The following is a 27,016-nucleotide window of genomic DNA, read 5'->3' on the forward strand; positions in this document are numbered from 1 at the left end:
AGATGGAGTTTTGCTCTTGTTGCCCAGGCTGGAGTGCAGTGTCACAATTTCAGCTCACCACAACCTCTGCCTCCTGGGTTCAAGTGATTCTCCTGCCTTAGCCTCTCAAGTAGCTGGGATTACAGGTGTCTGCCACCATGCCCAGCTAATTTTGTATTTTTAGTAGAGACAGGGTTTCTCCATGTTGGTCAGGCTGGTCTCAAACTCCTGACCTCAGGTGATGCACCTGCCTCGGCTTCCCAAAGTGCTGGGATTACAAGTGTAAGCCACCACACCCAGTCCCCATTCTATTCCTCCATGTTCTTGAAATTGGATAATTTCTATTATTCTACCTTCCAGTTCACTGATTCTTTCCTTTGTCTCCTTTGTGCTGCTGTTGAGTGTATCCACTGTGGTTTTTATTTCAGTTGTTACTTCATTCTTTATATGTTTTTTTGTTGAGACTTTAAAAAATTTGTTTCAAGCGTGCTCATAATTGTTCATTGAAACATTTTTATGATGACTGTGTTAACATCTTTGTTAGGTTATCCCAACATCTCTGTCATCTTGGTGTTGGCATCTCTTTATTGATCTTCCTGGTTCTTCTGAGAGACCTTCCTGATTCTTCTGAGAGACGTGATTTTCAACTGAATCTTGAACATTCTTGTTATTATGTTATTAGATTCTGGATCTCATTAAAACCTGTTTTCACTGGCTTCCTCTCAGATAGGGGATTGGGGTGCTGACTCATTACTGACAGGTGGGGATAAAAAGTTCAGTTTCTCCACTCTGCCGTTTGTTTGCACCTGAGGTCACTGGGGCCACTCATTACTGCTGGATGGGGTGTGAGTTCAGGCCCCACATGGCCTCCACTAACACCTTATGGGTGAGTGGTGGCCTTGACACTACTGAGCAGTGGTGAGAGCCCTGATTCTCTCCTAGGTTTTCTTCATTATAGCTGGGTAAGGATGAAATCCGGACTCCCTACTGGGCTTTCTCTGAGCCTACCCTAGTGAGGTAGTTGGGGAACCTTATCATAGCCTGGTGAGACTAGAAGTCTGGACTCCCCACTTGGCCTTTCCTGGCTGGAGAATAGTGGTTATTATTTCAATGTGTTGTGTCTTGCTGGGCTGCCCCTTTCTGATCATTGGGTCAGAGATAGCAGCCTTCTCTTGAGACTTCTTCTGCCTGTGTCCATTGCTTTCCAGGTTGCTGCCCTCAGCTCCATGTCTGGGATGTCCAAGGCAACAAGAGCACCATGGGAACTCACCACCATGGTCCCCAGGACGCGGGGTCCCTAGCCAGTCTGCCTTCTGTTGCCCTGTCAGAGTCTTCTCATGTTTGCTTTGTATGTAATGTCCAGGGTTGTACTGGGTGAAGCGGAGAAATATGTCTACTTCATTTTCTCAGACAGGAAAAAGGTTTTTATGAGGAGACCATCTTCTCCTGTCCGGATGCTTTCAATAATTCACATAATTCCCCTTTCTATTCTAATCTTTGTTTTATTAAAGTATCAAAATGTGAGAAAATGACCGTACTAAGGTTGTGTCAGCAATGAGAATTTTTTTCTTATGGCCGTCTTGTTTTAGCTGAGATTTATATGCAGATAATTAAGTGGCTGCCACAGATGATGGCCCAAGTTAAAAAAAAAAAGCCCCTTTATATCCTTACTCTGGTCACTTCATGGTTGTGATGGAGTAGACGTTCATCCCAGGGTTGCTGGGCTGGCCCGTGCCCCAGAGCCATGGGCACACTGCTTTCCATCCTCCTTATCCTTCTGATCCTCACCCCAGCTGCCCTTTTGGCTGGAGCAAGTGTGAGAGTCACATAAAGTCTGCAGGCTCAGTCTCCAAAATCCTCCTTCAAGAGGTGGGCGCAAGGGGAGTTTCTTCTTATGTTCTAAAGACCACTGGGACCCTCCTACTCCTGGCTGTGTCACCCACCTCGTTAGGCTGGAATGGGAGTGGCTTGGCTAGAACAACCCTGGGGCCCACAGGTCAAGTCCTAAAATAGTGGGAGAAAATGTTCTTTTTTTTTTTTTTTTTGAGACGGAGTCTCGCTCTTGTTACCCAGGCTGGAGTGCAATGGCGCGATCTCGGCTCACCGCAACCTCCGTCTCCTGGGTTCAGGCAATTCTCCTGCCTCAGCCTCCTGAGCAGCTGGGATTACAGGCACGCGCCACCATGCCCAGCTAATTTTTTGTATTTTTAGTAGAGACGGGGTTTCACCGTGTTGACCAGGATGGTCTCGATCTGTTGACCTCGTGATCCACGCGCCTCGGCCTCCCAAAGTGCTGGGATTACAGGCTTGAGCCACCGCGCCCGGCCACGAAAATGTTAAACATTTAGGAAACTGATACGCATCAGCGCCCAGGGAGAAAGAGGAACTAGGAAACTGTGTAATGTATTGTTACTCAAAGTAGTTGAATTTGCTTATATTCTTGTATTTTGCTATTAAAACTGTACAGAGTGGGTTCAGAAGAAAGTGTTTATTCACTGTTCTACCCTCAAAACTTTTTCTCCTGGAGACTGAGTGGTGTGTATTACATTTTCTGAAGCCATATCATTGTAGTATTCTTTCATTGCTGTTATTAATATAAAAATGAGAATTTTTTTGCTCTATTTCTCCTTCATATTTTTGTCATTATTATTTTTTAAGATATTGTGGTATCATGTCAATACCTTGTAGTCCAGTGTCTAAGACTTTGACCTTGGATCTTAGGATGTTATTTTTGAGTCAGGTGTACCCATTCCCGAAGTAGGGTAATAGAAATGGAAAGTGTTTTATAAATCCTCCAGTGTTATAAAGATACTATCATTATTTGAGAAAAATAGTAAGCTGGTTTCTTTTGTTTTTGTTTTTTTAAATCACAGAAATCCTTCACAAGATGATTTTCTGTAAGAATATGTAATGGCCTTGTGGTTTGGGTTCTGTCATTTTTTTGGCTGTTCTGTCGGTGGCTTCCAGACATAACATACACCAAAGAAGAAGAAAAATCTTTCCCAAGAACATTCCATAATCTGATCTCAACTTTAAAATAGTTCTAAGTATAATAGAAAAAAGATTATCCAAAAATAATGTAATATGTTTATTATAGGGCAAGTTCCAAACTCGGGACTCAGAGTCAGGCATATAACTCTTTAAGAAAGGGCTGGAAACATGAGATAAAGAAAGACCCTTGGTTACAACAACTCCCCCAGGTGGTTCTATCGCCTGCCATGGGAGGCACCCACAGTTCCCTGCAGGTGTGGGAAGAGGCCAAGCAGAGAGCAGCTGGAGGGGGCAGGACAGGCAGGGATAGCTGCTTTCCCTCCCCCAAATGCAGCCAGCAGGAGTGACCAATGAGCCTTTCTACTGAAATTCTGACCTTCTTTGGCAGTCACAAAGCATATGTCACTCTTTGGGTACCTTTTCCTCTATTGTGAGGACATGGTTGGAGTGGAAGGGAAACACCTGGAGCTTGATTGTTGTGATTGACTCTGTCTTTAGTTGGGAACCTGAAGACTGAATGTGACCCAGAGCTTGTCTCAGAAAAGAGAAAAGAAGAAAGGAGAGGGAGAAAGAAAGAGGAAAAGGTAACTTGCAGAGAATTACCCAGGGAAAACACATACCCTGGAAATGAATAAGCATGATTGATACAATTCATTTGCACCTGTGAAAGTGGTGCCAGCCCTAAAGAGAGACTGGTTAGAGTTGCTGAATAAAACCATTCCTGGCCACTGCCTGCATCCCTAAAGCTGCATCTATAAAGCTGGAGACTTTATAGCTTTTTTTACTCAGGAAGCATAATTCTTTATATATAGAAACCTATCATCTGTATCAATAAATTGCCCCACCATCTGATATTTGCTGTTTAGTTCCACTGGGCACACTGGCCTTCCTCCCTAGCAGCTCAGGCTGAGAGGAAGGAGGTAATTGGGGGCCAGGAGGTGGGGCTGCCCATGTCCCTGGCACAGCCCTCAGGGGCTGGCTGCCCTGCAGGACCTTGTGAGCCTCCAGGAACAGGGAGAGTGCAGCAAGGAGGAAGGAGGTCTTGGGCCCACTCTGCAGTGTTCATTCACTTGCCTGATGTCTGCTGAGCTGTGACCTGTGCCAGGCACTGATCCAGGCCTGGAAATATGATGGGGAGCAAGACAGGTCATGTCCCCCCACTCCTGGGGCTTACTTTCCAGTGGGGAGATAGGCAACAAAGAAATAAAGGAATACAAGTAGAATACATGCTGAGAGAGCAGGTGGGGAGTTAAGAGTGATTGTGGAGGATGTGGCGGCCTGTTTGAAGTCGGGGTCAGGAAGGCCACTCTGAGGAGTGCACTTGAGCAGAGACCTGGTTGGAGCATGGGAGCCACGGAGACACCTGGGAAGGGCACTGCAGGCTGAGGGTGCAGTGAGGGCACAGGCTGTGAGGCTAGTGTTTGCCAGGCACAGCAGGAAGCCTGGTCTCAGTCAAGTGGAGTGAGCCAGGGCTGGCAGGGGATGTGTCTGGAGGGAGAAGCTTGGGTCACATATGTTAGGGACTTTTTCCTTTGTGATAACATTTACTCCAAAAAAGTTGAATTTGATGAAACATATATTTTATTATTAAAACTAAATATTTTATGCTAAGTCAAATGAGAATACATTGAGCCGAAGCATGACACAGTCTGATTCATGTGTTTAAAATATCACTCTGGGCCGGGCACTCTGGCCCATGCCTGTAATCCCAGTGCTTTGGGAGTCCGAGGCTGGAGGATCACTTGAGGCCAGAACTTTGAGACCAGACTGGGCAACACAGCAAGACCCTGTCTCTACAAAAATAATGACAAAATTAGCGGGGGATGGTGGTGCATCTGTAGTCTTAGCCACTCAGGAGGCTGAGGCAGGAGGATCTACCTGTTGAGGCCAGTAGTTCGAGGTTACAGTTATCTATGATTGCACCACTGTACTCCAGCCTAGGCAACAGACTGAGTCCCTGTCTCTAAAAACATAAAAAATATCACTCTGATATTCTGAATAGAGGCCATCACTCTGGTCTCTAGTCAAAAATAAGACTGTCCTTGGGCCATTAGTGATAGCGGAGACAAGTTACACATCTTGTCAGCCGTGCTGGTAAGGGATGGCATGGCTTGGACCTGGGGGAGGTGGGGAGGTGAGAAGGGGTCAGATGCAGGATAGATTTACAGGTATAGCTGATGAGACACTACCTCCCTGTCACCACCCACCGCTTAGAAAGTGGAGCCCTGGGGAAAAGAGGTGGGCTCTGCCTGTCTTGTCCTGTTCTGGGTCACCCAGAATGACAGGAGGAAGGTAGGGAAGACAAAGCCTGGCTTGCCCGGTCCCTGGGCCTGAACACTTCGTGGTTTACAAAGCACTTGCATGTCCCAACCTCACGACCAACCTGTAAACCAGGCAAGGAAGGTACTGTTACCTCTGTGTTATAGGTGAGGAGACCCAAGCGCCTTGAGAATCAGGAGGTATTTATAGACAGGGAAAGCACTGTGAGATAGGAATGCAGAACACAAGATTCCTGCGCAGGAAAGCAATGTTTGTGGCCCGTACAAGGGAGACCTGGCTGAATTCTTTGTGGTTGGGCTGTGGTTGACATTTTTTTCTTTTCTAAATTTTCCTCTGGACATAATGCTGTTGATATAATTTATAAAGAGATAGAGCATTCCCATTCCATGGGATTAGGCCAAAAAGTAACTGAACTACTGAAGCTATTTAAAAGAAGAGCCTCTGATTGTATTGAAGCAGCAGCCAGGTCTGACGACAAAGATGTCTCACTTTCACTGTGCTGGCAGCAGGTCTATGGCTGAGTTAGGAGAGGGCTTGGAGGTAATTTCTATCTATCCTTCAAATCAGCGGTGCCTTTGCCTGGAGGAGGTTTCCGGTGAAGTTGTTTTTTAACTTCTGTCATGTCCTAATCAATTTTTCAAACATTCTTTATAGCTTAGACCATGCTCAGCCTCCAAGCGGTCTTGTCATCGACAAAGAATCTGAAGTTTACAAGATGCTTCAGGAGAAACAGGAGTTGAATGAGCCCCCGAAACAGTCCACGTCTTTCTTGGTTTTGCAAGAAATCCTGGAGTCTGAAGAAAAAGGTAATCAGCTCCATCTGCAGTCAGAGGCTCTTGTTCAAGGTCAGATGTGAGAGTCAGTCATTGCGGAAGCACAGGTGAACACACCCTGGAGCCTGCTTTGGAGGGCATGGGCTTTTAAAATGCTGAAATTCTTTAAAAGCAATAGAGAGAGGAAGAGAGGGGAAGAGAGAGTGCTGATCACACTTTCTCCCTGGGTCTGTATGTAAGAAACTCCAGGCCTGGCCAACTGTGTCCTATCACATGAGCAAGAGCATGCAGAGGTTGGGGTGAGCCTGACTGCTGTGGGAATCTGTTGGTCTGTCCCTTGGCCATTCATTTGCTTTGAGCCCAGAAACAATACCTTGATGGTGGCTGAGGAAGGAGTGATGAAGGCCATGGGCAATGAGCAGCAGAATGAGGATAAAGCAGTCCTCAGTGAAGCCAGGGGCTGGCTTTGCTTTGGGGCTTGTGTTTGTATTTGCTCTAGGGTTGGTGGCCTCTTGAGGGCTTGAGACCCCCCCCTTGTGGCCATGTTCTTACACTGTGATCTCCAGCAAATCTCTGAACCTTCCCAGGCCTGTTTTCTCATCTGTCCATCAGGGATAAAAATCCTTTCCTCTAAGATTGTTGTGGTCATGAAATGGCCTAAGTTGTGTAAAACATCCATCACTGTAACCGAGTACAGTGCTGGATGTTATTGTGATGTTCGAAATGTTGTGAAGAAGCTTTCTTGTCCTTGGGGTGAGCTTTGATGTTGAGGCACTCAGGGCCACCCCATAGGGTGCTGCAGGTCTCAGGTGACATGCTTCTCACTGAAGACTTATGATCATGTTTAAGTGGATAGCAGTAAAAGCATCTTCACTTAATAACAATGGTATAGGTTGAGAAATTGTGACAGGTGGATGTATTGAAGAAGGGATGCTTTTTTCCCCTCACAAAGGTGACCTGTGGATCAGCAGTCCTGACACCTGCCTCCTCCCAGGCAGATCCTCATCAGCACCCCCTGTGACACTTGTGAGCAGCCTCTTCCAGAGAGCTGGGTTTTGCATTCTTCCCTAGTCCCTGTGATGCCCAGTCCTCCATACTCTCTTCCTTTTTTTTTTTTTGAGATGGATTTTTGCTCTTGTTACCCAGGCTGGAGTGCAATGGTGCGATCTCGGCTCACCGCAATCTCCGCCTCCTAGGTTCAAGCAATTCTCCTGCCTCAGCCTCCCGAGTAGTTGGGACTACAGGCGCACGCCACCATGCCCAGCTAATTTTTGTATTTTTAGTAGAGACGAGGTTTCACCATGTTGACCAGGATGGTCTCGATCTCTTGACCTCATGATCCACCAACCTCGGCCTCCCAAAGTCTCTTCCTTTTTTGGGGCTTGGGCACCTCAGTGCAATCTTGCTTTCTCTGCCCTCTTTATCTCTTTCATGGACCTATCTGCAAAAAGACAGTGGATGCTCCAGTGAGGGGACACCTTGTGATTTTCAGTGTGAGACCTGCCTCAGCCAGGTTGCAAAAGGATTGACATGTTGGCTGAGAGCCTAGTGCCCTCTGGAGGATGAACCTCCCTCCTCAGAGTCCGCAGCTGAAGATTCAGCTCACTGGGGAACCCTTTCTGAGCAGAAAGTTCCCTGAACACACCTGACACCCGAGCTTCCTCCCCATTTGTGTGGTTTCTTTAGAGAGAGTGGCAATATACAACCGTAAGGAATTAGGAAATGATAGGCCATGTGTTTGCATGTGCTTCTTTTAGGCTAAAATGCCATTGTTCTACCACTGCTTTCCTCTTTTGCTTGGAGTAGCTGAGCAGCTGGGAAGTAATGAGCCATACTTCGTATCAAGTTCCAGTATTAGCTTTGCCTGACGAACAACTTAGGGGTCAACCCTTGAGGATGACAGCTTTGCTAAAACATGTGGGAAACCACAGCTTATTTTACTCTTACGTGGATGTGAAACCCTTTAATGAGAGGCAAAGTCAGTTCATCCGTGCCCAAATAGACAAATGCTGCAGAGCTCATCTGGGCTCACAGAGAAGGACCTGAACATGGATTTGGAAGCTCCATGCTCTTCAAGATCTGGACTTCTATCCTGCACTCTAGCCACCAAATTTGTGGCTTCCATTCCCAAGGTTACTTCGTGGTCCTGGTTGTCAGCTGGTATTCCAGCCATCACACTTACTTCCAGGCGACAGGAAGGAAGAAGGGAGATAGGGCTAAGCAGGGAGTCCCTATTTCAGATGAGTCAGCATTCTCCTTCCTAGAAGTCCCACGTTACTCTGCCATTTACATTTTATTGACCATGATTTAGTCACGTGGCTACACCTAGGTAAATGAGAGTCTGGGAATTAGGATTATTTTTTAAAAAATTTTGTCCCTTAATCTGATGCTTCTTGCCCCAAAGAGAATCAAGATTCTGCTAGAAGGGAAGAGGGAGATAGCAAATCTTATAGTTTCTCCTGTGTCTCTTAATGTGTACCTGCATTAAATCTTTACTGACTGTAACAGGATAGATTCCATACTAAACATTCTTTATATGCCGAAGGCTCTTGGGAGAAGAAACCCAAATGCCTGTTTTTTTTTTTTGAGAGAGTCTTGCTTTGTTGCCTAGGCTGGAGTGCAGTGGCACAATCTCAGCTCACTGCAACCTCCACCTCCCAGGTTCCAGCAATTCTCCTGCCTCAGCCTCCCAAGTATCTGGGATTACAGGCATGCACCACCATGCCCAGATAATTTTTGCACTTTTAGTAGAGATGGGGTTTCTCCATGTTGGCCAGGCTGGTCTTGAACTTGTGACCTCAGGTGATCTACCAGCCTGGACCTTCCAAAGTGCTGGGATTAGAGATGTGAGCCACAGCAACTGGCCCCAAATGCCTGTTTTTATTTGAGCTAAAATGGTGAAAGGTGAAGGCAGTAAAAGCAGTTGATGAAGGGTCCTGTCATTCAGAAAGGCCTCTGGTTCAGAAAGCAATGCTGCAGGCCAGAGACAGCACTGACGTCCAGGATCTGCTTCTGACCTGCTGTGACACCTCCAGCAAGTTGCTTGCAGTTCTAAGCTCTAGTTTATGCACAGGTCCAATGAAGCTAATAACTAGGACCTCACGGGATTATTTAGAGGGTTAAGTGAAGCTGTGTCTGTAAACTGCTGGGTGCACAGTGAGTGAGGCCCCCGAAGGAAGCTTGGCTACGGCAGGGTTTGGTCATAAACCTTGAAGACCCAACATAGGTTGTCTGATTTTGGATAAAATTCAGCCTCTAGACTAGGAGAAAGGGCTCTTGGTTCCTCAAACTTCCTTTTGTTCTGGATCAAATTCCAAAACTTGCAGGCAGAAGCCATTATGTTAAATAAAAATTGTGGGGAAATATACGTAACATAAAATTTACCATCTTAATAGATTTTCAGTGGTATTAAGTACATTTATGTGATTGTGCTACTATCATCACCATCCATCCTTTTATTTTGCAAAACTGAAACTGTTCCCATTAAGGAGTATCTCCCCATCCCTCCCTCCTCCTAACTCCTGGTAACCACTCTCCTACTTTTCTCTATGAATTGAACTACTCTAAATCCCTTACATAAGTGGCATCATGCAGTAGTTGTCCTTTTGGGCCTGGCTTAGTTCACTTAGCGTAATATCCTAATATCCTCAAGGTTCATCCATGTAGCATGTGTCAGAAACCCTTTCCATTTTAAGGCAGAATATTATTCTACTGTATATGTATACTACATTTTGTATATCTATTCATCTGTCCATAGAAGGAGGCTTTTAATGATTGGAGATTTGGAAGGAGCAGTCATGGCCAGAGGCTCTGAGATGAGAAAGCTGGAGACTTGTTCAGCAAGTACTGAGGCTCATTTTGGCTGGTGCCCAGGGTTCCAGGTGAATCCTCGGGTGATCTTCAGTTAGATATGGGGCGCAAGTTAGATACTGGTTAAGAATCATGAGCTTGATTCTGAAGGAGTGTGGAGCCATGCAAGGTTGTTGAGCAGTGAAGTGAATAGTAAAACAGCTGTGGTTTATTTAGCTAATTTTCACTTATTTTTTCAAAAAGTATTTGGGATACAGGATTCACTGGAAGAAGAGACATTTGGAAATTTTTGTAGTTGCCCAGAGTCCAAAGGAAGCTAGTATTTTCAACGTAAGCTAGTTGAGAAGAAAGGAAGAGAGATTTCTTTGGATTAGCCTTGTTGGCTAGATAAGCGAGAGAAAAACCTTGAAGCCAGCAGGTGGCGCTGCAGGGCTGAAAAAGCCACAGCGAGTCTTGTGGGGCAGGTAGCCTGTTCTGTCCTAGCTGTGCCCAGTTTTATCCAGGTCAGGTCTCTTCATTCTAGAAACAGATGTGGATTCTCCTACCAGGTGGAGATTGCATGCCCCTCCTAGCTTTCTTTCATTCTACCCTTTTGCAGCCTCTCTTCTTTCCTGGTGATTTTTCTGTGGATTGAGTGAGTTATGTGAAAAAGCCCATTGCGTAAGAGAGCCTGACCTCATTGAGCTGGTTCTCAGCCCAGTTAGTGCCTTTGCAAACTGCCCAGGTATGCAGAGTTGCCGCCATTTCCTTCTTGTCATGGGCAGGTAGCCAGGTGGCTTCAGCACCGTCAGCCAGAAAATGAGGGAATCTGTTTGGGATGCTTGAGGCATGATGCTTGGAGAAGATGCCCACCCAGGCCCTTCTGAGATCCCTCTAGGCAGGGCCAGGATCAGGGTGAGGTCAGGGAGGCACTGCTTTGAGTGCGATTTATTTATTTATTTATTTTCTTGAGATGGAGTCTTGCTCTGTTGCCCAGGCTGGAGTGCAGTGGCATGATCTCAGCTCATTGCAACCTCCACCAACTGGGTTCAAGCCATTTTCCTGCCTTAGCCTCCTGAGTAGCTGGGACTACAGGCATGTGGCACCATGCCCAGCTAGTTTTTGTATTTTTAGTAGAGATGGAATTTCACCATGTTGACCAGGCTGGTCTCGAACTCCTGACCTCAAGTGATCTGTCCGCCTTGGCCTTCTATAGTGCTTGGATTAGAGATATGAGCCAATGCGCCCGGCCTTGAGTGCAGAATTTACGGGGGCACTGGAAAACTCAATAATCAAGATAACAATTACATTTAAATGCAATATTTTAAAAAATGCAGGTAAAATATATAATGAATAAAATGGAGCTTTGTCCTCCTCCCAAAGGAAGGGAGGAAGGCTTGGGAAGGGCAAGAAGGTACCTTGGGCTCAGGGCGAACAGAAGCACAAAGGTGGTTTCTTCTTATGCACTTGCTGGTAGGCCCAACAAAGCCTTCCCCATGCCCATCTGTAGAGCTCACCACTTAAAACCATGGCATCTCCTAATCTCTGCCCCATCTCATGTGCTGCCAGGTGGACATCTGTGGGCATCAGTTCCCAGTGATGAACCATCCCAGCTCGGAGCGGGGAAGCCTAAGTCTGAGCCATGACGCCATGATAGGGCTGTTGAGAGTTCAGGCTGCATTCACATGTACTCTTTTGTTGTTCCCCATAAGCCAGCCAAGTACCCCAAACCCACTCTCATATCAGTCAGCAGTGGGTAACCTGTATTTATGAGGGCTGCTGGACAGCTGTGGCTCTGCTGGGCTTGGCAGGGCTGGACCAGGCCCCCTGAGTCCTCTTCATTCAAGCCCAGGGAAGGGAGAGGCACTCTGGCGCTTGCTGTTCTCATAGCAGAGGCGATAGCTCTGTGGGGACACGGCTACACCACACAACACTTAGTGTTGCCCTTAGTACTTTTGCCTAAACAAGACTCACATCTGCTCACATTGGCCAAAGTCTGGGGATGGGGAAGTCTACTCCATTGAGAGCAGGATTTCTCAGCCTTGATGCTATTGACATTTTGGGCCATATGAGTCCTTGGTGTGGGGCTGCCCTGTGTATTTTGGGATGTTCAGTAGCATCCCTGACCTCTGCCCACTAGATGCCAGTGGCCCTCCCTTTCAGTGTGACATTCGAAACTGCTCTCTAGGAGACAAAATTGCCCCCAGTAGGGAACCACTGACTGAAGGTAAGCATGGCAAGAGAGGGGCAGGATAATTGTGGTCAAAATAGTCAACGATGTATTCTAAATAACCCGTGTTGCCGGGCACAGTGGTAAAAAATTAATAAATAAATGTCCATTGTGTGAACACGTGTCTCTATTTTTGGTTCAGAAGGATTGGTCAGCATATGGGGACTCAATTTCTGAAAAAACAAGAGAGCCAAGGCCCTCATCCATCAGCACCACGATTGCCCGATGTGACTGCAGTCATAGGGTGGCCCTCTTCTCATCCCCTTGCCTGGCACAGGAAGCTGTTTCTTTGCTCTTGCCCAGTGGTTCTTGGATCAGATGGGAACTTGTTGGAAATGCAAAGTCTTAGGCCCCATTCTGGGCCTTCTGGATCAGAAACTCTGGGGGTGGGGCCCAGCAATCTGTGTGTTAACAAGGCCTCCAGGTGATTCTGATGTACAATCAAGTTTGAGAGCAGCTGCTTTAGTCTAAATAAGCGGGTTTAGCCAGGAGCGTAGAATTGAATCTCCTGCACCTGGAGATGCTCATTCAGCTGGTCTGTGGCAGAGCCTGGCCTGAAGATTTTACAAAATTTCTTCTGGGGCCCGGGATGCTCACAGGTACCTGTTCAGAGCCATGCTTGTGCAGAGGCTTCTCTAGTGTCTTGGGCCAAAGCATGTTGCACTAACATAGGCACCATTATGGATCTGCCATGTCATTTTATCATTTGTTTCAGTGTATTTATTGAGCCTCTATTTGCTATGCCCTCATGCTAGGCTCCATGGGGTATTGAAATGTATATAAAAGAAGGCACTTGTGCTCAAGTAATTTGCAGTCTAGGGAGAGAGACATATAAATAGCTGATAAGCATAACAATCCTGCAAGGCTACACCACAGTACAAAGGTAAGTTCTGTGGAAGCACAGCAAGTTGAATGTATGGTAATAATGGCAATATTAACAGCTTACCATTGTTAATAGCCACCGTGGTACAGGACTTTGTTACCTAAGATGTGATGAGCTGGGCCTTAGGCAGCTCAGCATCTAGCTACTAGGAGAGCTCAGCATCTAGCTACTAGGAGCTTATTTTATATGCACCAGGCTGACTACAGAAAGGCTCCTTCCTCTGCTCTGTAGGAGACGATTGTCATCTGGCTGCTGCTGTAGTATGCTGTACTCTGATGATTCTGTTCTTTCTGTGATATGGATTTCTTTTTTAAAAAACTTTATTTTTAAATTTCCAACTTTTAAGTTCAGGGGTACATGTCTAGGATGTGCAGGTTGTTAAATAGGTCACCATGTGCCATGGTGGTTTGCTGCACAGATCATCCCATCACCTAGATATTTAACCCAGCATCCATCAGCCATTCTTCCAGAAGCTCTCCCTCCCCCACTCCACACCATCCAATAGGCCCAGTGTGTCTTGTCCCCTTTACCCCATGTATCCATTTGTTCTCATCATTCAGCTCCCACTTACAAGTAAGAACATGTGGTATTTGGTTTTGTGTTCCTGTGTTAGTTTGCTGAGGGTAATGGCTTCCAACTCCATCCATGTCCCTGCAAAGGACAGGTTCTCATTCCTTTTTATGGCTGCATAGTATTCCCTAGTGTATATGTATCACATTTTCTTTATCCAGTCTGTCATTGATAGGCATTTAAATTGATTCCATGTCTTTGATATTGAATAGTGCTGCGTTGAACATAAGCATGCATGTATCTTTATGAAAGAATGATTTATATTCCTTTGGGTATACACCCAGTGATGGGATTGCTGGGTTGAATGGTGTTTCTGCCTCAGTCTTTGGGGAATCACCAGACTATCTTCCACAATGTTTGAACTAATTTACACTCCCACCAACAGTGTAAACTTGTTCTTTTTTTTTTCACAACCATGCCAGCATCTGCTGTTTTTTGACTTTTTACTAATAGCCATTCTGACTCACATGAGATGGTATCTCACTGTGGTTTTGATTTATATTTCTTTAATGATCAGTGATGTTGAGCTTTTTTTCATGTTTATTGGCCACATGTATGTCTTCTTTAGAAAAGTGTCTGTTTATGTTCTTTGCCCACTTTTTAATGTAGTTGTTTTTTTCTTTTATTGAGATGGAGCCTTGCTCTGTTACCCAGGCTGGAGTGCAGTGGCACAATCTTGGCGATTCTTCTGCCTCAGCCTCCTGAGTAGCTGGAACTACAGGTGCATACCACCACACCTGGCTAATTTTTGTAATTTTAGTAGAGAGGGGGTTTGACTATGTTAGCCTGGCTATTCTCAAACTCCTGACCTCAGGTGATCCACCCACCTCGGCCTCCCAAACTGTTGGGATTATAGACATGAGTCACTGTACCCAACCTATTTTTTTCTTGTAAATTTGTTTAAGTTCCTTGTAGATGCTGGATATTAGACCTTTGTCAGATGGATAGATTGCAAAAATTTTCTCCCATTCTGTAGGTTGTCTGTTCATTCTGATGATAGTATCTTTTGCTGTACAGAAGCTCTTTAGTTTAATTAGATCCCATTTGTCAATTTTTGCTTTTGTTACAGTTGCTTTTGGGGTCTTCCTCATGAAATCTTTGCCCATGCCCATGTCCTGAACGGTATTGCCTAGATTTTCTTCTAGGCTTTTTATAGTTTTGGGCTTTACATTTAAGCCTTTAATCCATCTTGAGTTGACTTTTGTATATGGTGTATAGAAGGGTTCCAGTTTCAATTTTCTACATATGGCTAACCAGGTCTCCCAGCACCATTTATTAAATAGGGAATCCTTTCCCTATTGCTTGTTTTTGTCAGGTTTGTCGAAGATCAGGTGGTTGTAGGTGTGTGGTCTCATTTCTGGGTTTTCTATTCTGTTTCATTGGACTTTTTTATTTTGCTTTTTCATTTTTTTTAAATTTTTTCCTTTTTTCCCCCAAGTATGCCCTACATATTTGCAATGTGTCTATTCTTGTACCAGTACCATGTTGTTTTGGTTACTATAGCCTTGCAACATACAGTAGTTTGAAGTTGAGTAGTGTGATGCTTCCAGCTTTGTTGTTTTTTGCTTAGGATTGTTTTGGCTGTTTGGCCTTTCATTTTTGGCCAAGAGTCAATCTCCTATTTTATAGAAAAAGAAACTGGGAACCAAAGAGGTTAAGTAATGTGCCTAGGATAACATAGCAGAATCACTCCAGTTCCCATGGCCTTGCCTGAATATACATTTATAAGTGGTTCTGAAAGGCTGAGTGATACTTATACAATTCTGTCCTTCCTGGCCAATGAGAGTGTTTCCCTCATTTCAGGGGATCCCAACAAGCCCTCAGGATTCAGAAGTGTTAAAGCTCCTGTCACTAAAGTGGCTGCGTCGATTGGAAATGCTCAGAAGTTGCCTATGTGTGACAAATGTGGCACTGGGATTGTGTGAGTATCTGCTTCCCACAGCCTTTGCAGGCCCTGCAGGTTGGGTAAACCATGAAAATGTGGCAAGTGCTGGATGTTGCACATTTTGCTTCTGAAGGAGGCAAATCCCTCCTGGAAAAATGCAGTAGAGAGGCCGGGAAGGTCCTGGGTCCTGGAGCCAGGTTGTGAAGGCTTTCCTTCACTGCAGAGCCCTTAGGTTATGAACATATAAAAGGAGAAAAATCAGGACTGCCCTGTTGAAGTAGGAGAAATGTCCCTACTTGGAAAAATGTCTGGAAAAATGTCCCTGGACCCTGGGAAGAAAAAAAGCAAGTGCCTTATGATTGGAGGCCAATTGGGAGGCCCTGGTTTCCCCTGGGATGGGTCCCTGGGGAGGAGCCCCAGGCCCCTGCTCTGGAAGGATGGTGCAGAGTTTGGGTGCCACCTGCAGGTGCTTGTCACTGAGAGAGTCCTTTCCCTCCCTTGCTTTTGTAGCGGTGTGTTCGTGAAGCTGCGGGAGCGTCACCGCCATCCCGAGTGTTACGTGTGCACTGACTGTGGCACCAACCTGAAACAGAAGGGCCATTTCTTTGTGGAGGATCAAATCTACTGTGAGAAGCATGCCCGGGAGCGAGTGACACCACCCGAGGGCTACGACGTGGTCACCGTGTTCCCCAAGTGACCCAGCAGATTTCACCACTGTTCTCAGCCGACCTCTGCTGCAGCTTGTTCTCTCAGTGTTCTGGCCCTCTCCTGTCTTGAAAGTTGTCTGCTTACTTTGGTTTTCTCCCTGTTGGTAAAACATTGGGTCCTCTGCCTTGGTTAATTGACTCACACCAGCTATGTGATCCCCGATTTTACAATAAAAGGAAAACTGTTTTGTTCAGTGTCCCCTTGCCAGCAACCCTGTGTCCCTTCCTCCCCTCTGTTCTCTGCTGCATTTGGACATCAGCCAAATTTGAACCCAATCAAATATAATGTGCCTGACATTGATTTAGTTTTTACTCAATAAATTTATAGAGTCCAAAGCAGTGCGGTGTCTGTTTTCTGAGCATGTGTCCCGTTTCCTACTCAAGCCTGATGAGATTTCTGAGGTCTGTCTTCTTGTTTTGGGTTTCTTGTTTCTCTCAGATTTACTGGCCTTTCAACTTGCATCTTAGCAAGCTCTGTTCTTATATTTCTTTGAAGCTTACTTGAAGTCCTCTTTGTCTAATGCTAATATAAGATACTTCACTGTTTTAGTGAAATGAAGTTTTCTTTGTATTGGGCTGTTCTGAGGCTTAGCTGACGAAATGAATGCTTCTCAAATAAAAGGTAGGAGATTTAGCAGTTGGCTTGGACACATTCCCCAGTAAGTCTCTCTCCAGGCTGGTTGCTGCCATCCCAGCTGCTCTCCTTTGTGAGGGGCAGCAACCTTAGGAATGTGTCCAACAGCAGCAGAGAGCCCAGGACATGGCCACTGTGCCCTCCTCACAGAGGAGACTGGGGACCCTGGCTGCTAAGAAAGAGTCCTGAGTCAAGATCTGAGGTTGCTGCAGTTTATCTCCTGGTGACTAATCCCTCATGGGGTTAATTGCTCAAACAGTGGTGCCCCCATCCCTCCCGACACAGACTAAGTGGTTGTTATGAGAGGTGGACAGGGTATTCCAAGCAACCCTCCGTCTTCCAAAGGAGCAACCATCTATCCCTGATCAGTGCTCACCACCCTCAGTAATAGTTTGTGACTTTGAATTATAAATGGACTGACATGGTACATACTCTAAGAGTAAGAATTTCAGTCAGTGCGAGGATTTCATAACAGACTCTGAAGCCAGAATGTACCATGGACAGTTTATGCACATGAGCACTTTTAGTGCTTCAACAAGCAGAACTTAAACTGTTGAGGCAGAATATCATGTCATGTTAAAGCTCTCAATTTTTTTTTGCAGTTTATTAGGTTTTTTTTTTTTTTTTTTTTTTTTGTTTTTTTTTTTTTTTTTTTTTTTTTTTTTTTTTTGAGATGCAGTTTCACTCTTGTTGCCCAAGCTGGAGTGCAATGGCAGGATCTCGGCTCACTGCAACCTCTACCTGCCAGGTTCCAGCAATTCTCCTGCCTCAGCCTCCTGAGTAGCTGGGATTACAGGCACGCACCACCATGCCCGTCTAATTTTTTGTATTTTTTTTTTTTTTTAAGTAGAAACGGGGTTTCACCATGTTAGCCAGGCTGGTCTCGAACTCCTGACCTCTGGTGATCTATCTGCCCACCTCGGCCTCCCAAAGTGCTGGGATTACAGGTGTGAGCCACCACGCCCGGCCTAGTTAATTAGTTCTTACTTTAAACCCCATCTACTTCTTTGCTTATAAAAGTCAAGATGACTTACACTTTGCAGTTTTCAGAAATCAACATAAAATGAAAAGTTTCTGAACCACAGCAGGTCTGTCTGACTCATTTACAAAGACATTAACAGTTGTGATTTGGATTTTGATTGTAAGGAATAGATGAGTCATAGATTCTTAGAACGTTCTGCCAATCAAATGTCTGACATTTGTCAGTATTACTTCTTAGGTGTGGGTCTTCCATAAAGATATATTGCTTCCAAGGGAGGCCAAACACCAATAGCATCAGGTGGCCATTATTATTATTAAATATAGCCTGTATGGGGAGTTCATTTCCTGACTGAATGAAACACAATGTCAGCATTACCACCTCTAAGTGCAAGCTGTGTTATGTAGCTAAGAACTTAGCCCTTCTTTCCCCCTGGCATTTGGCATATAAAAATATTTCCTGCTCTGCGAGGCGTGGTGGCTTATGCCTGTAATCTCAGCACTTTGGGAGGCTGAGGTGGGTGGATCACTTGAGGTCAGGAGTTCCAGTCCTGGCCAACATGGTGAAACCCTGTCTCTACTAAAAATACAAAAGTTCACTGGGCATGGTGGTGCACACCTGCAGTCCCAGCTACTCTGGAGGCTGAGGCAGGAGAATCACTTGAACCTGGGAGGGAGAGGCTGCAGTAAGCCGAGATTGCACCACTGCACTCCAGCCTGGGTGACAGAGGGACTGGGTCTCTTAAAAAAAATTCCTGCTGAGAGCAATTTGAGGTTTGGCCTATTTTTTGTGCTTCATGTCTACCATATTTATCTGATTGTTTCTCTTTCATGCTTCCTCTAAAATGAAAGAAGATTGGAAAGAACAGCCTAACCCTGTAACCATCTTTAATTACTAAACTTTCAGAAAATTTCCTGAAGAGGAAAAAGTCAGCCAGTCATGCAGACTTTGATCAAGCTGTTCTCTCTGACTTGGTATACTCTCCCTGAACCTCTTGATTTATTTAGCAGTTAATAAAGTTCTGTTGTCTTTGGAGATTGAGCCACCCCCTCCTCCAGACAGGCTTCCTGACTGCCCAGCATGACTTGGATGCCACTCTCCTATGCTCCCATGCTCAGGGGACACCTCCTTTTTGGCGTGCATCACACAAGACACTAATCACTCATCTCCTGGAAGGAAAGAAGTCTCCACGAGAGCTGATCCTTTGTCTTTTTCAGCTTTTTCTCCTCAGCACTCAGTGCCTCACAAGTGGCAGATAGCCCACAAGCTTGGTAAATCTGTAAATGGTTTATTGCTGCTTCATCGCTGTCCAATAGAACTATGATGCAAGGCATGAATGTAATTAAAACTTCTCTAGTAGCAATGTGAAAAGAGAAAAAAACAGATAAAATTCATTGTAATAATGCTTTTTTATTTTTTTGAGACAAGGTCTTGCTCTGTCACCCAGGCTGGAGTGCAGTGGCACAATTATGGCTCACTGCATCCTCGACCTCCTGGTCTCAAGTGATCTTCCTACCCCAGTCTCTTGAGTAGCTGGAACTATAGGTACAAGCCACCATGCCTGGCTAATTTTTATATGTATATGTTTTTTGAGACGGAGTCTTGCTCTGTCATCAGGCTGGAGTTCAGTGGCCAGATCTTGGCTCACTGCAACCTCCGCCTCCTGGGTTCAAGTGATTCCCCTGCCTCAGCCTCCCAAGTAGCTGGGACTACAGGCGCATACCACCATGCCCGGCTAGTTTTTTGTATTTTAGCAGAGACAGGATTTCACCATGTTGGCCAGGATGGTCTGGCTTTCCTGACCTCATGATCCACCCGCCTCGGCCTCCCAAAGTGCTGGGATTACAGGTGTGAGTCGTTGTCCTCGCAGCTGTTTTAAAAATACTCTGCACCTGCCTGTAGGAAACGGCGCAGGGAGCAGGGGTCAACCTGAGCACCTCCGGCTTTCATTTTGGAGGAGGCGCACCCTTCGCGAGCACACGCGCGCCTGGGACGGGCACAGAGGTGCGCGTGCGCGGCAGAGTCGCAGTGCGCAGCCAGATTCCGGCGCGGCGCGCGAGTCGCGAGGCTCCTTGGGGCCGGCGTCCCACGCCGAGGGTGGTGGCGGCCGGCTTTCCAGAAAAGCCGCACACCAGGCTCAGCTCTGCTCGCAAGCAGGAGGCGACAGCAGAGGAAACTTCCACCCGGTAAAGTGCTCGGTCGCGGGGTCATTTGCCTCCTCCTGCCACTCACCGCCTGCTCTACTCCCTCCCTCCAGGAATCCTTACCGCGCCCTTTCTCCCCACTCGCTCTCATCCCGCGTCTCCCTTTTGCCCCAGCTTGGCTCAGGGCCCTAGTTCTGCTCTCTTCAGCGGACGGCGCCACCTGCGGTTGTTTCTAGCGGGAAATGGGGCGGGCACACCCCAGCACTGCTGAGTGCCCAAGGATGGTCAGCCGGGGAGGGCAAGCAGCTTGTTTTGGGGATTCTGATCTTTCTGTACAAAGCGGAAAGAACTTTGAGGGTCAGCGGCCTCAACTGAGGGGCTAGTTTGGTTACGAGAACTTAAGACAAATGATTAACCTGGGGGCGTCCCGCGCCCATTTTCTCATCCTACATAGTCTTTAAAATCCAGAGAAGGGGCCCGGGCGCGGAGGCTCACGCCTGTAACCCCAACACTTTGGGTGGCCGAGGCAGGCAGATCATGAGGTCAGGACATGGAGACCATCCTAGCTAACACCGTGAAACCCCGTCTCTACTAAAAATACAAAAAATTAGCCGGGCGTGGTGGCACGTGCCTGTAATCCCAGCTACTTCGGAGGGTGAGGCAGGAGAATCGCTTGAACCTGTGCGCCAGAGGTTGCAGTGAGCTGAGATCGTGCTGCTGCACTCCAGCCTCGGCGACAGAGACTTAAAAAAAAAAAATCCAGAGAAGTGGGGGCTGGCCCATTTTGAGTGGAGTGTTGCAAACACTGCTGTGATGCCTGCTCTGAGAGCTGTGAGGGGGGCTTGGGAATCTATGCCACTCAACCACCCCCACTCTTAATCCCAAGGGTGAGAGAAAATGCCTAATTTGCCAGCGCCCCAGGTGCAGCGGGGCTAGGCAAAGGAGGCATTCTCAAATTGGAAACAACCTCAGTCACCATTAACATAATAATGAATAAATTCTGGGTGTATTCACGCAATGGAATTCTATATAGCAATGAAAAAGAATGGATTGTTGATCCATACAACAACATAAATGATTTGTCCCGACATTATTATTTTTTTAAATTTCTCATTTTCTTTATCATTGGAGGGAAGGGAAAGCAAGCAAGCAGAGGTGGGGGTATTGTTACACTAAAGTTAGAGCTGAATACAAAGACAATTGAGTCATTCATAGTCTCAGCAATTCCACAATGAGCAACTGGATTATCTCATGTATAATTTACATTGGATCAAAAAAATGGGTTCCCCTCTGTGTATATCAATTTAATTCAAACCTTATTAACTTCAAAATACAAAGATGAATACTACAAGATAAATTCTAACTGCAACAGGTATTTTCTAAGTAGAAGACCAAACACCAAAGGGAATCCCTCTTTCCAATGTCTTATGACAAGATTTTGCCAGAGTGGAACTTAAATAAGCATTCTCATGGCCAAGTAAGAAGCTACAGTTGTTATGGGTATTACCCTACAATTACCATATGTGTTACATATTAAATTAAACTCAGCATTAAATATGCTTGCATAATTATGCTGTTAATGATGATAGCAGTGATGATACTGGTGGAAAAGGCCTGTCTTTAGTCCAAGAAAAGTCAGGGAGAAAAACCTTAAGCAGAAAGCAGACACAGAGTTGGGCATTTTTTGACTAGGAAAGAGAATTTTAAGCATAGAAATATAAAAAGAAAAGTACTCCCTTATTTCCCCTTTGTGGAAATAATCTCATACATTTATTAGATATACTAGACAGGAACAGAACTAAGTACTCCAACTCTACTGCAGCATTACAAAAAAATCATCCCTTCACAGTGTAAGATTTAAGGACAACCTGCACAAGAATGCACGTTATGTAAAACACAGCAAGATTGCTGCTGCCCTGCCAAGGACTTCCAGTCTCTGCAAAGACAAGTCAAAATGCTTCAGGAATCACATATCCAACACAAACTTTATCCTTAAATGAATTATGTTTGCCTCGCACTAATAAACTTTTATTTCACTCAAATTAGAGCAAAAATCTTCTATACATTCAGTATCTGCCCTACCCAATAATTCAAAGAAAAAAAAATCCAAAATGAGTAGTAAAGAAAAACATAAGCATTAACAGACCCTTTAAATTTGTTTTAAATATTTTTAAAGTTAAAAAGTGTTTAAAGTTTGTAATTCCTAGTAGGAAAACATTATCTGTATGAATACCCTAATGGCAAACCACTGTAAAATGCTTCAGCTGCATTTGGGGGAGAGGAGTAGGGATTATCTTCAAAGCACCCCAGCTCTCTTGATGAGAAGGTCAGAGGTACATTGGTTTGTATTATTGCAACATCCATAAGGTGATCTAGGTTGCTTTTCCTTCAGCAAAGGCTTTATTTATCAGAAGGGCATTATGCTTGACCTCCAAATTTGGCTGACAATTTGCTGATAAGATTCATAACCTTTGGGTTGCTCTGGTATTTTTGACATATTTGCTGGGTTCTGAGCCACATCCTGGAAGGCCACCATAACTTCTGGATCCTGCATGGCTGCAAGAACCTCTGGATCACTAAGGATTTCATTGAGTCCAGGCATTCCAGCCATTCCAGGCATACCCCCTCCCATTCTGGGCATTCCTCTGGGAAAACCACCAGGCATTCCCCCAGGAAAGCCACCTGGAAAAGAGCCATACTGAGCTCCTGACTGTCGTTTGGCTTCTTCCTCCCCCTGGGCTCTCTCATGCTCTTCTCGAGCCTTCTTAACTCTTTCTATTCTTTCTTTGATCTCTTGCTCTTCACGTTTTCGCTCATACTTTCTCCGATGTTCTGCAATTTTCTGTGCCCTAGGTTGAACTTCTTTCAGCATTGCACTCACATCTTCATCATAATCCAGTTTACAGGCAAGGGCAAGATCATGGGCTGCTTCTTCCCAGTGGCCTAGAAGTCTGTGTGCTTTCCCTTGCCACTTGTAAGGCTGAGCTGAATCAGGATTTATTTCAATGGCTCTGTCACAGTCTCAGATGGCAGCATTTGGCTTCTGTAATTTGATGAAGACACTGGCCCTCTTGGCATACAAAATGGCCAAGCGAGGATTCAGCTTGATGGCATCTGTGAATAAGTCAATGACTTTCTGCAATTCACCATCATTTAGGGCTTCAATAGCAGCCACTTTCTTATCATTTGCCTGATCTATCATCTCCTCTGTTATCTCTGCATTTTCATCTCCCATTTCTTGAGGGGTGTCAGTGTCTGGTTCAATCACACCTTCATTATCAGTTTCTAGATCACTTTCCTCACTTGATGGTTCATCTGCCTTTAAATCTTCCTCTACCTTCTTACTATCAGCTTTTTCTTCCTTGGTATTTTCTTCTGATTTAGCTCCCTGAGTAGCACGTGGTATTTTACCCCCCATACTCTCCACCCACTCCCTCAGGAAGCGCATTTCTTCTGTGTGCAGAACGCTTGGATCCTGCTTACACATCTTCACAAAGGCCCGAAGCTCGTTCACTTTTCGGGGGTCCATGGTCGTGAGGCGGTGGGTGAAGCTGAGGGTCTGCGGCCCGCTTCCAGGCCGAGGTGCTGGCTCGGCGTGACCGCGCAGACATTATTTTGTGAGAAAGAAGACAGGCACAAAAGAGTACAAACTGTATGATTCCATTTATATGAAGTTAAGGAACAGGCAAAATTGACCTGCCCTTTAGAGAATAATGGCTACTTCAGGATGAGGGGCTCAAGGTAAAAATTGAGAGCAGTTAGAAGCAGAGGCAAGTATTTCATTCACTGCTACTGCAACAGGAGGGCTCAAGGGAGAGTGACTTCCTGAGCAAAATTTAGTTGGGGTTGTTTAATTGTGTCAAGGATTAGAATGGAGAAGTGGTGAGAAAGCAAGGTTGCTGACTCAGGTCCCAGAAGCCTGCCAGGTAATAGCAATGAGGCCATAAAGCCTACATCTTGATTTCTATTTCTCAACATTCCTGTGATTTTTGTGGTCAGCAAAGTCTGAATCAGGATGACCATGGTATTTACTTGCCACCATCTGTCCTTGGAATTTATTGCCCCTTAGGATTTAGTCTACTTCTGTCAGTCTCTGAAACTGTCTTTAGGCAAAGAAATACAGTCTGAAGGCTGGGCATAGTGGCTCATACCTGTAATCCCAGGACTTTGGGAGGCCAAGGTGGGTGGATTGCTTGAGGTCAGGAGTTCAAGACCAGCTTGACCAAAATGCTGAAACTAAAAATACAGAAATTATCTGGGCATGGTGGTGGATGCCTGTAATCCTAGCTACTCCGGAGGTTGAGTCAGGACACTCACTCCGAAGTTCATGAAAGAAGTACAGCTTTCACAGAGGTATGAGGACATGAGAGAGCCATGGAGGCTAAAAATATCCTATACCTCGATCTAGATGGTTACAGGGTGTGTATGTGTGTAGACATCCATTGAGCTGTGTACTTATTGGTCATGAAAAACTTATTTAAGAAATGAATTTATATATTAGTTGCACAGAAAAATATTTCTATTACATTGTTGAGTGAAAAAGGCAAGTTATGCTTGAGCATTTCTCACTGAACTCACTTCTACCAAAAAAAATTTACATATAAGAAGAAAGAAGACTAGAAAAACTACTCCAAAATATGAGATTGTGGATGAGTTTTATTTTTGGTTGTTTGCATTTTCTAAACTTTAGAAATAGAATTCCTATGTATTGGGAGCAGTCCAGAGTCTTCTCCAAATTCCCACAGCCCCAGGCTCAATAGCAATAACCACAGCATTCACAACCTCTGACCCAATGGATTGGCAACATCATCAGCTCTACCAGACAGCCAGAAGTAGCTGTCTTCATCCATGATCCCTCTGCCACCTGTGAGGTAAAGCATGTGGCCTCTTGCTGAAGCATATTCCTCCCAGCTCACCTGATAGAATGACAAATCCAGAAACCTACATTTACTTCCATTTTACAATCATTTAGTAATATGAATTGAGCACTCTGGCTACCCTCAGGGGAGACTGAGAAAAATAAGTCAGGATCCCCACTCTCCAGGGGATTCCACACAGAAAATTCAACACACACGGAGAAATTTCCTCGGTCATTTCTCTTAACCTCAGCTTTTTTTTTTTTTTTTTAATTTTTATGTCTCACTAGAAACAGGAGTAATGATGACACTTCACTCAGAGGTTTGTCCTGAGGCTTAAATGAGGCAACATGGACACAGCATTTTAGTACAGGGCCAGGTACAGAATGTGTAAGTGTTGTTGGCTGCTATTTTCTCAGGCTCGTCATCCATCGGATACATTCGCTGCTCCCTGTCTTTGAATTGTGCCTTTAATTTTCATATTGCCCATGACCAAAATTCCATCAGAAAAAGGTGGTTTTAGATTAAGGTTCTTACACTGGAAACACAATGAGAGTGATTGGTGAAAATGTCCCTTTGCACAGGCCCATTTTGCTGGAACATTCTGTGGAGTGTTCACAGATTCTTTATTTTTTCTTTTTATTGAGATGGAGTTTTTCGCTCTGTTGCCCAGGTTGGAGTAGAGTTGGCATGATCTTGACTCACTGCCAACCTCTGCTGCCCAGTTCAAGGGATTCTTGTACCCCAGCCTCCCGAGTAGCTGGGATTATAGGCGCCAACCACCACACCTGGCTAGTTTTTTTGTATTTTAATAGAGATGGGGTTTTGCCATGTTGGCTAGGCTGTTCTTGAACTCCTGCCCTCAGGTGATCCTCCTGCCTCGGGCTCCCAAAGTGCTGGGATTATAGGCGTGAGCCACCATGCCCAGCCAGATTCTAACAGCATTTGACTCATTGCCATAGAGACCATGTCACCAGTTTATCCAGAGTCTTAGATCTAATGGACAGCCTGCTTATTAGAGTTCTAATAAACTTTAGTGAAATGCTGCATAAGCATCTCATTTTCAAACAGCACAATAATCTCAGTAGGTATATGACATATCTGGGTCTTTTCTTTGAAATCTCTGTCTTATGGATGAGAACAAGATTTTAAAGTCTCGGTGTATTTAAGTTGTCTTATCAAAGTTTGGAAATATTAAGCATTTTTCTGTCACAGAAATTCTTAAAATATTTAAAATGTTTTACCTAGGCTTTAAGTCAAAAACGCTACAAGAAATACTCAGAGACATTTAAAGAGTTAACGAGAATACTCACTGAACCAGTATTTATGATATAAAACATTGGAAGTAACCAAAATTTTAAAAAATAGTAGATATGTTAAATAGATCATGATAGTTCTTCTTGATAGGACTCTATAAAATTATTAAAAATGTTTTTATATAAGGTCTGGGTATGGTGGCTTACACTTGTAATCTCAGCACTTTGGGAAGCTAAGGTGGGTAGATCACTTGAAGTCAGGAGTTCCATCATGGTTAAACCTGTCTCTACTGAAAATACAAAAATTAGCTGGGCATGGTGGTGAGAGCTTGTAATCCCAGCTACTCAGGAGGCTGAGGTTACAGTATGTCGAGATTGTGCCACTGCACTCCAGCCTGGGTGATAGAGTGAGACCTTGTCTCAAAAAAAAAAAAAAAAAGTTGTCATATAAGATTTACTGATATCTGAAAATCATGAGTAAAAAAACTGATAGAGTGCAATCCCACTTTTATTAAATAATACCTATAAGTAGAAAAAGAATGAAGGTTATATACACACCAGATGTTAATAGTGGGTAATAATGGTGGTGTTATGAGCTTATATGCTTTTCTTCTTTGGTCTTTTCTATGTTTTTGAAAGTTGTCTATATTGAACACAAATGAGTTTTATTATGAGGAAAGATTAAACAATAAAGTATTTTAAAAGCAATTAAAAGAACCCCCCCTTAATAGAAAAAATGGACTGCTCATTTTTATGGAATAATGCCACCTAATTAATGTATCAGAAGTAGCAGTTTGGGCCAGACACTGTAGCTCATGCCTGTAATTCCAGCATTTTGGGAGGCCGAGTTGGGTGGATCACCTGAGGACTGAAGTTCGAGACCAGCCTGACCAACATGGTAAAACTCCATCTCTACCAAAAATAAATTAGCTGGGTGTGGTGGCGGGTGCTTGTAATCCCAGCTACTCAGGAGGCTGAGGCAGGAGAATTGCTTGAACCCCGGAGGTGGAGATTGCAAGTAAGCTGACTACACTTCAGCCTGGGTGACGAGGGAAACTCT

At 44.9% G+C, this 27,016-nt stretch overlaps 3 protein-coding genes across 3 annotated transcripts in view; 1 reads left to right on the forward strand and 2 right to left on the reverse strand.

Annotated features, from left to right (window-relative positions):
- Window positions 1-16,426, forward strand: part of PDLIM1 (PDZ and LIM domain 1) — a 60,291-nt gene extending 43,865 nt beyond the window's left edge. Inside the window, exons 5-7 of the mRNA XM_017518010.2 lie at window positions 5,905-6,056; window positions 15,299-15,416; window positions 15,891-16,426. Of these exons, the coding sequence (XP_017373499.1) occupies window positions 5,905-6,056; window positions 15,299-15,416; window positions 15,891-16,077 (457 nt within the window). The 3' untranslated portion in view covers window positions 16,078-16,426. The remainder of the gene's footprint in view (window positions 1-5,904; window positions 6,057-15,298; window positions 15,417-15,890) is intronic.
- A 5,572-nt stretch (window positions 16,427-21,998) lies between these two features.
- On the reverse strand, window positions 21,999-23,470 carry LOC108295717 (hsc70-interacting protein-like). Its single transcript, XM_017518012.1, is given in 2 exon segments — window positions 21,999-22,334; window positions 22,336-23,470. Coding segments are annotated over 2 exon segments (1,110 nt in total). The 5' UTR covers window positions 23,374-23,470; the 3' UTR covers window positions 21,999-22,262.
- A 1,087-nt stretch (window positions 23,471-24,557) lies between these two features.
- ACSM6 (acyl-CoA synthetase medium chain family member 6) overlaps window positions 24,558-27,016 on the reverse strand; it is a 41,771-nt gene continuing 39,312 nt past the window's right edge. Inside the window, 1 exon segment of the mRNA XM_017518013.2 lies at window positions 24,558-24,760. Coding sequence (XP_017373502.1) covers window positions 24,620-24,760 — 141 coding nt within the window. The 3' untranslated portion in view covers window positions 24,558-24,619.

Source organism: Cebus imitator, unplaced genomic scaffold, assembly GCF_001604975.1.
Source record: "Cebus imitator isolate Cc_AM_T3 unplaced genomic scaffold, Cebus_imitator-1.0 Scaffold656, whole genome shotgun sequence".
Classification (NCBI taxonomy): Eukaryota; Metazoa; Chordata; class Mammalia; order Primates; family Cebidae; genus Cebus; species Cebus imitator.